General features: G+C 44.3%; 1 protein-coding gene across 1 annotated transcript; it reads left to right on the top strand.

The window, feature by feature from the left end:
* The first annotated feature begins 972 nt into the window (after positions 1-972).
* On the top strand, positions 973-12225 carry LOC106602939 (arf-GAP with Rho-GAP domain, ANK repeat and PH domain-containing protein 1). Its single transcript, XM_014195963.3, has 24 exons — positions 973-1131; positions 1948-2089; positions 2186-2241; positions 2746-3106; positions 3311-3415; positions 3819-3950; positions 4090-4150; positions 4282-4402; positions 4493-4653; positions 4770-4876; positions 5024-5223; positions 5332-5417; positions 7036-7218; positions 7470-7644; positions 7803-7871; positions 7955-8075; positions 8185-8284; positions 8416-8611; positions 8757-8802; positions 8949-9112; positions 9224-9433; positions 9897-10002; positions 10103-10250; positions 10373-12225. Exons 2-24 carry the CDS (start codon positions 1986-1988, stop codon positions 10424-10426), a joined length of 3066 nt encoding a protein of 1021 aa, XP_014051438.2. The 5' UTR covers positions 973-1131; positions 1948-1985; the 3' UTR covers positions 10427-12225.
* The last annotated feature ends 809 nt before the right edge of the window (positions 12226-13034 follow it).

Raw genomic sequence — 13034 nt, 5'->3', positions numbered from 1 at the left:
CATTCTTTAACTTAGATTTTTGGTTGCGATGGAGATGTGAATCCAACATATCAATTATTAATTTGTAGACAAACTGGAATTAAAGCCAGACTAAGTCAGTGGCACAGATGGAACTATCCAAGCCCTAGATACATCTCCTTCGAATGTTGATATTTGTTTGTGTTGACAACCAATCACAATAAAATATCACTCTGGATCACTAAGGATCTTAGTCACCAGACGTGTTTTTTTTGTGTGATATGTGAAAGTTGGCACACTGTCAGGTCCTTGGGTTTGCACCAGGACATTGTTATTGTCATTTAAGCTGTTCAAGGGGGAAGTTGGTTACCTGTTGCCAGAGGTGCTTCCGGGAATGAAAACCCTGGGGTAATCGGGTTCTGGGAATAAAATAATTCTGACAAAATGTGAATTTTTACTGTACATTCTTACTGTACATACACATAAACATCCACCTGCCCTGAATGACTGGTTGCCACTGCTCCTTTTTAATCACAAATACTTTTCTGCGGTCCATGACGATGCTAACTCTCTCTTAGCTAGCTCGACTAAGCACTTGCCTCTGCTAGCGAAACACTGTGCTAACATTAGCTAGACTGTACCACTGAAAGTAACAGTTTTAAATTTGTAAAACCCAATTTCTTCTGGACAGAATAGGTTCTGACTTACTCGTCTGAACCTACAGGAATCTTTTGTTATGTCTCGTGGGTTTCATAACCACACCTTTATAACAACTCAACAATGATGAGATGGAAGACAGGAGTTTGGTTGAACCACTTATCTAGAACGTGATCAGTCAACACATGCAAACCCCCATGATGCTCTGCGGCACGCCTACGGCAATACATAACAGTTACATTGATTGAGCTTTAATGTTATTCATGTGATAAGACTCATTTACCTGCCCTGCCCATCTGCTGCCCTTGCTAGCTCAGCTAGCCGAACAGGTAATACAGGTGAGACTATGCTGCACAGATTTTTTGCGCATAGCCCACACACCGTCACTGTTGTCAGAAAACAGAACAACCACAAACCCCTTCAGTGTTAGGAGAGTAAGGAGTCTACAAGTTCCCTGGCCTGTTATCACGCTTGTTTGAACATCGCAATTGAGCAGAACAGGAGAGCAGCGACAAGGTAAAATTTGAATAAGCTTTTTAGGTCACAGTCACTGAATTTGTTGAGTAGGCTAATATTTAATTTTGGATTTCAACATGTTTTTTTTCCTTTTTCTCAACACTTTGTTACGCAGAAAGCTAGCCATCATGTTCATTCATAGTTATTTCACATGCTCGGAACAAGGGCAGGTGTTTGTTACCTTTGAACACAGGACAGCATGAACTCAGTTGTGATTCGGAGCTTATAATGGGGGATAAGCCGACGACTGTAGCCGAGAGCAACATTTCCAACATATACTATTAAAGATGCATTCCAACAACATATTTGTAACATATTGTTTGAATTGGATTCATAAAAAAAAAACATAATTGAAATGGATGATGTAGTAGACAAAAAATGGGGACCGTTTTGACTCAAGAGCACCACTCTCAAAACGAATGGCTGAAATAATTTCAAAAAGTTCTGGACCATCACTTTAATAATGCCCAAGCACACATTGTTTTTTCCCCCATTAAATAACCATGACAATATTTCCATGTATTTTCAAACGGAAACGCTAACTTTTTGTAGGCCTTCAGACATTTGAAAAGAAAGAGCAACAATAGTAGCCTACCGATAAACTGTGAGGAGAAAAAAGACAATGAGATTATCTCCAGAATGTGTCTCAGCCTAAGTGTCAAATAAAATGATAGTAGTTGCTATAACATTTAAGACATAAGCCTATTATCATAGTGCATTTGAATTATTATGTTAGAATGTGTTTGGTCTTTTGTTAGTTCAATTAAATCTTTTTCATATTAAAAGGCCTTATTAAGATGAAATGTGTCATTTCAGACGTGTTTGTGCCCTACGTGTCTCCTACTGTGAATTCGATGTCTGTCCTCCTCGGTCCAGACATGCCTGTGCCAGTACCTAAACCACGGGCACGGTACAAGCGGGCTGGCGGGAGCTTACAGAGCCAGCTCTCTTCTGAGAGGTGACTTATCCTCATCATGTTTACTTGTTTTACCAAACACCTGATATGTTCTTGGTGATTATTTTCTAATTATTTGTTTTTACATTTGTTTTCAAGGGATTTTCTATGTGATACACCTGATCCAGCAGCAAGTACAGAAAATCCTAGCAAAGGTAGACCCTGGTGCTTATCATGATAACAATGACATTATTTGATCAATGATAAAGATTTGGACAACATATATATCTTCTTTGAAACAAGATGAGTTTCGTTAGAACTAACCTGTAATAACAGGCCATATTCAATTGACTCAGACACAATGCGTCAGCTAAACAGCTCACCTTTCAACAACTCACCAAGGAGCGATCTGCTATCATGCTAAACAAGATTTGTTCCGTGCAAGTCATAAAAGAGATTCCTCCCCCACTTGTCAATCAGTAAAGTCTGCATCCTGTTCAATGTGATGCTGAGTTTAATACGTAATCTCCAGTAAAACATTCCTAAAGCTAAAGATAGCTCCAGTGCACTGTCATAATAGCAACACAAGAAAAACTGGTTTTGTTCTAGTCACAAATACTTGTGATTCGGTGACAGACTTCTGTAAGATTCACTGCTTTAATTTCTCACCAGACAACGCATCATATTTTACTGTATGCCATTTTGTCTTGGGTTCACAGGTATTCCACCCACAAATGATTTGCTGGTAGAAAGTGAAGACAACCATGCCATTATCCTAAATAAACCTCCATTCAGCCCTGCCATCCCCAGCCCAGCTAATGAGAATCAAAGCCAGCATAACTTCCCTCTCTTCAGATCTGATTCTGGAGTGACTCTGTCTTGCCCATTACTGGGCAGTAATGATCCAAATGGACTCCACGACAGACCTGCCTGGTCATCCACCCCTCCATACAGTTCTGCTGCAGATTATGACCCCGATATCACTGTAGTAGCTGACTGGGCAAAAGACCTTGGATCGGAATCTTCCAATGATGATGATGCCGTTGCTGGAGAAATAATGAACCTGTCTCAGATGAACAAGTGAGTTTTATCTATCAGGTGAGTGAAGTGAGTTTTAGTAATCAGGTTTAAAGGCATAGGTAACAAAACAGTACAGGCCATGTCCAAAGACATGGCAGAATATGTATATCCATTTATGTGACAAGCTACAGGTCACAGAAAACATGAAACGGTGGTAGAAACGTTGAAATGGCTTTGTCTCATTTTTCCATGCCGCGGTTCCAGTGTGGTGTCAAGGCAGGTCGGTGTTGTCCCCAATGGAGAAACCCCTCAGCCTCCTGTGGAACAGGCTTCTCTTCAGACCAGACCAGTCAAACAGAAGGCCCCACGGTACGTCACAGCGCCCCATCACAGCAGACAGACAGTGAACAGACAGCTTTCACGGGGAGTTCAATAGAATAAAAATCGCCACCTAATCAACAGAAATGTTAAGATAGCACCTTACCAATATTGACGTATTTCATGGTTGTGATGGTATGGTATAATTGAAAACCCATTGGAATGATCATTGGGGTGTAGCCAGATCCGACATGGAACAGCAGCTATTTGACGTTGAGCGGGATATACTTGTTTACCTAACTCATCTCTGAACCCCGCAAGTGCCTTTGTTGATGTATCCAGATCACTGTATTCCGCATACCTGTGTAGCATATTTGTTCAAGATAGCTGACAGCTAATGAAACCGTTGTCCATGTGTATGTTTCTGTTAGATAACTCCTCCATTTGTTCACAGTGCTGCCACCATCCGCGTCAGCAGGAGAAAGCAGGCAGCAGCGAGCAGTGGTGGTGCCCAGCTATCAGAGTCCTCTCGTAGGGAGAGTATTGTGTCCAGATCCAGCTGGCTGGATGTATGGAAGGGACGCAGGTAATGTGGAACACTGTGGGACGGGAGATATGCACTGTTACATTTCAGCAACACCTTACCGAAATCGCACTCTTTGATATGACGTTTCAGATTCATTTCTATGTTTTTGGAAATGTTGAGATACTTTGTGTCCCTGAAGGCACAATGTTCTGTGGGCCACCCTGGACGGACAGTTGGTATCACTATGGAAGAAACGCACAGTGAGTGAACCACCACCACCACACCATGGTCCAATGAACCCTTCCTTTGAGTTTTGGCATAACGTTTGTTATGACATTATTGTATCTCCCGGGCTATGCCTCACACTATTTCCCCATCTTCCGTGCTGCAGGACAAGTTCCCAGACATAGTGTTCCACGTGTCAAGTATCACCGACGTCCGTAAGCAGGAGAAAGGACGCTTCTCCATTTACTTCAGCAAGAAACACTTTGAGTTCATGGCACACAACAAAGGTGAGCTGCTGATGGATATGGACTCTCCCTTTGGTTCCAAGTGTTTTTGTGCTGTGCCTTGACTCTCCCCACCTCTCTCCCTGGTCCCAGAGGTACAGGAGGGCTGGGTGACTTCCCTTCTGGCTTCTCGTGGACAGCACCCCCCAGTCCCTCCGGAGCAGCATGGAGCCCTGACCATGAAGAACCCTCGCAGCAGCAGAGTGTACGCTGCCATCTGTGGACACAACCTATGGATCTACAACAATAAAGAGGTGGGGATAGGGAACAGGACTCAGCTGTGATCCATCAATATATGATTGTTTGATGATTTGGGAGGACATCTTCAGTGCATTTTGTGTCGCTCAGTTATTGTCATTGTGCCATGCAGGACTTCCAGTTGGGGGTCGGGATGACGTATGTGTCCATGAACGTGGCTTCAGTGAAGCAGACTGGCCGTCATAACTTCAGCCTCATCACACCGTACAAAACCTTCAAGTGAGTGTCCAGCTCCTTCTCTCTCTTTCGCTGTCTCTCAGTCTGAGCTGACTCAAGACAATTGCTCTTCTCGCAGATTATCTGGCCCGTGTATGTGAGCACCTTGCTTTACTGACTACTGAAAAACACAATCTTTGTTTGCTCTAGTTTCTCCACAGACTCATTGAGGGAGCTGGGCGTGTGGCTGGGGAGCCTGACCCAGGTGATCCGCAGTGCCCTGTCATGCAGCGAGGTGGCCGAGCGACTCTGGGCCAGCCCATGGAACAAAGTGTGTGCCGACTGTGGCTGTGCCAACCCTGAGTGGGCCTCAGTCAACCTGCTGGTGGTCATCTGTGAGGCCTGTGCAGGTAAGCCGGGACTGCGGTGAGCCTAAATAAGTAGGCACAGAATGTGTATGGATTGCAAAATTTGCTCGACATGACCTTTGTTAATAGTTTCCTTATTGTTTCTCTAAGGCCAGCATCGGTCTTTGGGCATGCACGTGTCCAAAGTGAGAAGCCTGAAGTTGGACATTAAAGTGTGGACCGAACCTCTGATTCTGGTGAGATGACTTTTCCTGTTCTAATGCTACAGTGTATGTCTTGCCAAATACTCAAAGTCTAAAATAACATTATGTGAAAATAGGCACTACTAAATAAACTCAGCAAAAAAAGAAACGTCCTCTCACTGTCAACTGTGTTTATTTTCAGAAAACTTAACGTGTAAATATTTGTATGAACATAACAAGATTCAACAACTGAGACATAAACTGAACAAGTTCCACAGACATGTGACTAACAGAAATGGAATAATGTGTCCCTGAACAAAGGGGGGGTCAAAATCAAAAGTAACATTCAGTATCTGGTGTGGCCACCAGCTGCATTAAGTACTGCAGTGCATCTCCTTCTCATGGACTGCACCAGATTTGCCAGTTCTTGCTGTGAGATTTTACCCCACTCTTCCACCAAGGCACCTGCAAGTTCCCGGACATTTCTGGGGGGAATGGCCCTAGCCCTCACCCTCTGATCCAATAGGTCCCAGATGTGCTCAATAGGATTGAGATCCGGGCTCTTCGCTGGCCATGGCAAAACACTGACATTCCTTTATTTTGGAAATCACGCACAGAACGAGCAGTTTGGCTGGTGGCATTGTCATGCTGAAGGGTCATATCAGGATGAGCCTGCAGGAAGGGTACCACTTGAGGGAGGAGGATGTCTTCCCTGTAACGCACAGCGTTGAGATTGCCTGCAATGACAACAAGCTCAGTCCGATGATGCTGTGACATACCGCCCCAGACCATGATGGACCCTCCACTTCCAAATCGATCCCGTTCCAGAGTACAGGCCTCAGTGTAACGCTCATTCCTTCGACGCTAAACGCGAATCCGACCATCACCCCTGGTGAGACAAAACCGCGACTCGTCAGTGAAGAGCACTTCTTGCCAGTCCTGTCTGGTCCAGCGATGTTGGGTTTGTGCCCATAGGCGACATTGTTGCCTGTGATGTCTAGTGAGGACCTGCCTTACAACAGGCCTACAAGCCCTCAGTCCAGCCTCTCTCAGCCTATTGCGGACAGTCTGAGCACTGATGGAGGGATTGTGTGTTCCTGGTGTAACTTGGGCAGTTGTTGTTGCCATCCTGTACCTGTCCCACAGGTGTGATGTTCGGATGTACCGATCCTGTGCAGGTGTTGTTACACGTGGTCTGCCACTGCGAGGACGATCAGCTGTCCGTCCTGTCTCCCTGTAGCGCTGTCTTAGTCGTCTCACAGTACGAACATTGCAATTTATTGCCCTGGCCACATCTGCAGTCCTCATGCCTCCTTGCAGCATGCCTAAGGCACGTTCACGCAGATGAGCAGGGACCCTGGGCATCTTTCTTTTGGTGTTTTTCAGAGTCAGTAGAAAGGCCTCTTTAGTGTTCTAAGTTTTCATAACTGTGACCTTAATTGCCTACCGTCTGTAAGCTGTTAGTGTCTTAACGACCGTTCCATAGGTGCATGTTCATTAATTGTTTATGCTTCATTGAACAAGCATGGGAAACAGTGTTTAAACCCTTTACAATGAAGATCTGTGAAGTTATTTGGATTTTTACGAATTATCTTTGAAAGAGTTGAAAAAGGGACGTTTCTTTTTTTGCTGAGTTTACATATACAAATGATATTCTCTCTTTCTTCCATAGCTCTTTGTCCATTATGGGAACAAAGCAGCCAATGATGTGTGGGGTCACAACGTGCCGGGTGCAGAGCAGATCCTGCCGGACTCCTCAGTGGATCAGAGGGGGGAGTTCATTAGGGCTAAGTACACCAAGGGCCGATACAGACGGACCCATCCGTTAGCCTCCAGCCAGAAACTGCTCAACAAGGTCAGCCAGCCTCAGCCTACACTGCTGCTGTCAACCAGCAGAGGGCAGTGTACTTATTCAGGTTTTCGTTTAGATCCCTTCCAAACTTGTGTTATTATACATTTGTAAGCATCCATTTCTGATTCCTATCAATCTTAAAAGATAGAAACATACACCTAAACCTCCCAGAGTCTGTACAGGAAAAACTGTGCTAAATGAGATGTGTTATTGGTTGTTATGGCAACATCATCCCCTCACCCTATGTCCTCCAGAGGCTGTGTGAGATAGTGTGTGGCCCTAATGTCCCAGAGACCATGTCCCTGCTGTGCTCGGGGGCGCGGGTCCTGTGCCACTCAGGGGACCCTCATTGCTCCTCACCCATCTCACTGGCAGAGCGGGCTGGCCAGGCCATGCAGACTGAGTTCCTCAGACACAACGAGTACACAGGTATTGACATCAGAGGTCCAGGCTCTAAGATCCACAGTACTGCTGTTGTTTTGTGTTTGTGCATAGTCTCAACTTGTCACTTTCCATGAAGTCAGTACATCAAATGTCGGTCTTGTTCATCATGGTTTCTCCTATCTGTTTGTTTTTCTTCTCTACAGAGGCCCCTGCCTATGCTCATCAGAAGCCCAGCAGAGACCCTGCTACCTCTGTCCCCTTTTCTGCTGCAGGTACACGTATACTATGAGTGCATCACAATTGCCTAAAAGGGGACTTCGTAGTGGGTGTACAATTGTAAATGTGTGTGTGGCAGGAGAGGAGCTCCATGGGAAGTTGGAAGAGGACCGCTTCCTGTTCTCCCAGGAGAATGACTCTGCTGCCTGTGATGTTCTGGACCTGAGGGAGGTCATCTCCATCTTCGACTGCTCCAACGGGTATTGCAACCTTATGATCTTAGCGTTGTGGGAGAAAACACATGTTTTTATGATTTGATCTGTGTTGATAAGACATAAGGGTGACTGTTGATTTTGTGCTCCTTCACAGACCAACTCACGCGTTTGAGATGGTGACTCTGACGGACCAGTTGCTGTGCAGTGCTGATACAGAAGATGGTTTACTCGTACACCTTCTCCATATTCTCAAGGTAGCACAATAAACAGCTGTGATGATAGCAACCGTTGTGCCAAATGTACTCTATCCTGTAAAGGGTACAGATAAACAGACAGAACAAATAAAGTAATGTGGTTATAACTGATATGTTCTCCCCCCTGACAGGTGGTGTTGCCCGGGCCCATAGACGAGGAGGAGCTGGACAGAGGGTTTGCTATGTCCCGGGTGTCTCTGAGGGAGGGAGGAGGCCTGCAGCACAACGAGGTCTGGGCAGTGCTCCGTGGAGGTCAGGTCCTCATCTATCCTACTGACCAGCAGCGCCACAGAGAGAGGCTAACACTCAACCCTGAGACGCAATACAGTAAGTCCCATCTCACCTCATTGTTCGGACTGCGTGTTTACACAGCATGATGTACATGCCTTGTGCAGATGAGCAGAAGTTTCATAATGAGGTAATATGACTGTGTATCTCACCCAACACTGACAATGTTCTTTTCTGCCCACAGAGATAGATTCCTCTGAGAACACCATAGAGCTGGTCACTGGAGAGAGGTCAGCACTACAGGAACACTTTGTTATAACAAGTCACATTCGCATATACTTATGTCATAGCAGCAGTTCCCAAACGTTTTTTCAGCATCATTCAAAGGAAGGAATGTGTCCAGTGTATCTATTGCTTGCTCTCTTCTTCCTGCTAGAACCATGTCCATGCAGTTTGAACGAGACCACAGCTGTCAGTCCTGGCACAGCCTACTGAAACGGGCAGTGACCACAGAGAGGAAGCTGTACCAGGTGCCCCCCAACACCATTGGCAATGTGCCCCCTGCCATCGAGAGGTGTATCTCACACATCACACAATATGGTATGTTCCATTTGACACTGGAACAAGTATTGTAGTGATCCGGATGACAAGGAAAAATGATTCTCACAATTCTACAGCTGCATCAGCTCCACTCCTCTCTCTCCCTCCCAGGTTTAAAGGTGGATGGGCTGTACCGGCGCTGTGGCTTGGCCACTAAGATCAGTTATCTGGTGGAGGCCCTCAGCAGTTCACCTACAACTACCCCTCTGGAGACAGACGAAGAGGGTCTCCTGGACGCTGCGGGGGCCCTGAAGCAGTATGTCCGCCAGCAAGTGGTGCTCATCCCAGAAACACACAGGAAACTATGGGTGGAGGCTGCAGGTACTCTCCTTCTCATCTTAATCTCTTGTGGACAGACTATGTCAACATAAATGGTACTGTAGAGCTGTCCTGATACAAGGAGACGAGGTAGATAACGAGCAGCATTAGTTCCGGTGCTTTTGGACAGATCACAATTCTGCAGTTGTTAGCATCTTTCGAACATCGGAAAGGGAGGGGATATTTGGCCGATAGACTTGCCTGTAACTTGCAAAGAGAGAGGGGGAGCTCTGTGTTCCGATTCCGATCATCATTCTATCTCTTCTCTTAACACGCATGGACCCAGAACTTAATCGAGCATCTGACCAATTACGCAAGACCCCCCTCCCCCCACAGTTTAGGGTCACCATGGACATATTTGACCAGTATCTAGAATAACAAACAAACCCTGATGCAGATGGAAGTTGTTTAATACAAGCTGTGATTTAAATAATGGGGTTCTCATACATCGCCTTTGTCACCATAGCTCACACAGAAGAGACCTTTAGACTGGCCACATACCGCGGACTACTGAAGAAGCTGCCCCCTGACAACAGAATCACACTCAACGCCCTCTGCGGGCACTTCTACATGTAAGAACAACACGTGATCAACGACTGTCAAATTTAAAAGGGCAACGGAATTAACCTGCATGACTAATGTTAATTCACTGTTGTCAACCCCTCCTTCTAGAGTTCAGCAGTATAGTGCAGAGAACCGTATGACAGCTCAGAACCTGGCGCTGGTGTTTGTCCCCACGCTATTCCAGGAGCTGGCCATGAACACTGACATGGTGAAGCTCACCAGAGAGCTCATTATCCACCACACACTCCTCTTCCTGGTAAGACACTTTGAGCTCCATCTCTTCTATTGGGTCATGGAACATATAGCAGCAAAAAGCAGTGAAAGACTGACAATGAACTAGACTAGACATTTTTACCTACCATGTCTTGCAATCTACAGGGTAAAGAAGAGGAGTCTGACATGGAGAGTGAAGAACTAATAACTAAGTTATAGAAAAAATATACAGTACCAGTCAAAAGTTTGGACACACCTACTCATTCCAGGGTTTTTTGTACTACATATGGAATCATGCAGTAACCAAAAAGGTGTTAAACATATCAAAATATATTTTATATTTGAGATTCTTCAAAGTAGCCACTCTCTGCCTTGACGATAGCTTTGCACACTCTTGACATTTTCTCAACCAGCTTCATGAGGTAGTCACCTGGAAAGCTTTTCAATTAACAGGTGTGCCTTGTTAAAAATACATTTGTGGAATTTCTTTCCTTCTTAATGTGTTTGAGCCAAATCAGTTGTGTTGTGACAAGGTAGGGATGGTATACAGAAGATAGCCCTATTTGGTAAAAGACCAAGTCCATATTATGCCAAGAACAGCTCAAATAAGCAAAGAGAAGCGACAGTCCATCATTACTTTAAGACATGAAGGTCAGTCAATGAACTTTGAAAGTTTCTTCAAGTGCAGTTGCAAAAAACATCAAGCGCTATGATGAAACTGGCTGTCATGAGGACCCAGAGGAAGACCCAGAGTTACCTCTGCTACAGAGGATAAGTTCATTAGAGTTAACTGCACCTCAGATTGCAGCCCAGATAAATGCTTCACAGAGTTCAAGTACCAGACACATTTCAATATCAACTGTTCAGAGGAGAGTGTGTGATTCAGGCCTTCATGGTCAAATTGCTGCAAAGAAACCACTACTAAAGGATACCAATAATAAGAAGAGACTTGCTTGGGCCAAGAAACATGAGCAATCGACATTAGACTGGTGGAAATCTGTCCTTTGGTCTGAGGAGTCCGAATTTGAGATTTGTGGTTCCAACCGCCAAGTAGGTGAATGGATGATCTCCGCATGTGTGGTTCCAACCATGAAGCATGGAGGAGGAGGTGTGATGGTGTGGGGGTGCTTTGCTGGTGACACTGTCAGGGATTTATTTAGAATTCAAGGCACACTTAACCAGCATGTCTACCACAGCATTCTGCAGCGATACGCCATCCCATCTGGTTTGCGCTTTGTGGGACTATCATTTGTTTTTCAACAGGACAATGACGCCAAACACACCTCCAGGCTGTGTAAGGGCTACTTGACCAAGGAGAGTGATGGAGTGCTGCATCAGATGACCTGGCCTCCACAATCACCCAACCTCAACCCAATTGAGATAGTTTGGGATAAGTTGGACCTCAGAGTGAAGGAAAAGCCACGAACAAGTGCTCAGCATATGTGGGAACTCCTTCAAGACTGTTGGAAAAGCATTCCTCATGAAGCTAGTTGAGAGAATGCCAAGAGTGTGCAAAGCTGTCATCAAGGCAAAGGATGGCTACTTTGAAGAATCTGAAATATAAAATATTTGTTTAACTTTTTTTGGTTACTACATGATTCCATGTGTAATTTCATAGTTTTGATGTTTTCACTATTATTATATGATGTAGAAAATAGTAAAAATAAAGAACAAGTCTTGAGTGAGTAAGTGTGACCAAGCTTTTGACTGGTAATGTATATTTGCCTTTGGCTGTCAAGGAAAGCTTATATTGGAAATATATTTGGTTACAGGGTGTCCTTTCACCTTCTGCTAATTGTGGGGTTAACAAGAACATTTTATCAATAGTAGTTTTCATAACTTCTTTGAATTGTACATTTAGGTCATGGACGGGTTCAAACATATTTATTCAACATGGGTTTATTGTCATTTAGGTGACTGTAAAATAATAACAAAATTGTATGTTGTTACATCAAACTGTTTGAAACAGTTTTATGACAAATCTCTTGGAAATAAAATGTATGACATAAACCAAGAAACATGTTTTTTCCCCTTCTTATTTATTGGATGTAACTTTTTTTTATTATTATATATTTTCTTACGCTTATTTTACCGATAAGTTGACTGAGAGCACATTCTCATTTACAGCAATGACCTGCAGTATAGTTACGGTGGAGAGGAGGGGGGATGAATGAGCCAATTGGAAGCTGGGGATGATTAGGTGGCCATGATGGTATGAGTGCCAGATTGGGAAGTTAGCCTGGACCCCGGCGTTAACAACCCTACTCTTACAATAAGCACCATGGGATCTTTAGTGACCACAGAGGGTCAAGACACCCGTTTAATGTCCCATTCGGAAGACGGCACCCTACACAGGGCAATGTCCCCAATTACTGTCCTGGGGCATTGGGATATTGTATTTTAGACCAGAGGAAATAGTGTCTCCTACTGGCCCTCCAACACTATTTCCAGCAGTATCTGGTCCAGCAGACCAGGATCGACCCTGCTAAGTTAATAGAGACATTCGTGTAAAAGCAAAACATTGTGCTCCAATTCTCATTGATGGTTACATTAACAAAAATAAAGATAACAAGTAATAAAAACTATACACAATCTAGTATTCCACAAAACACAAACAGGATTTCTAGCAAACAATATATTGCAAGATGTTCAGATTTTCAAAATGTTCCAAAAGATGCAAGAGGGGAGAACATTAATACTTAGGCCTCTTCGGTTTCTCCCTGAAATAAAAATGAGTAAAATGAATATAGAGCAGTGTGAATTTAACATACATTTATCAACATAATTGACAACGTGCCTTTTATGTTTAAACAATAAGGCATGAGAA

This window comes from Salmo salar, chromosome 04 (genome assembly GCF_965601325.2).
Source record: "Salmo salar chromosome 04, fSalSal1, whole genome shotgun sequence".
NCBI lineage: Eukaryota > Metazoa > Chordata > Actinopteri > Salmoniformes > Salmonidae > Salmo > Salmo salar.
The sequence above is the reverse complement of the archived record's forward strand: the minus strand, read 5'-3'. Positions and strand labels throughout refer to the sequence as shown.

What these genes read in the sequence shown, in the direction of transcription:
- LOC106602939 (XM_014195963.3), top strand. Translation starts at nt 1,986, where the DNA reads ATGTCTGTCCTCCTCGGTCCAGACATGCCTGTGCCAGTACCTAAACCA. An exon ending in AGCCAGCTCTCTTCTGAGAG is followed by an intron (nt 2,090 to 2,185) that starts GTGACTTATCCT and finishes TTTGTTTTCAAG; the next exon opens with GGATTTTCTATGTGATACAC. An exon ending in ACACCGTACAAAACCTTCAA is followed by an intron (nt 4,877 to 5,023) that starts GTGAGTGTCCAG and finishes TGTTTGCTCTAG; the next exon opens with TTTCTCCACAGACTCATTGA.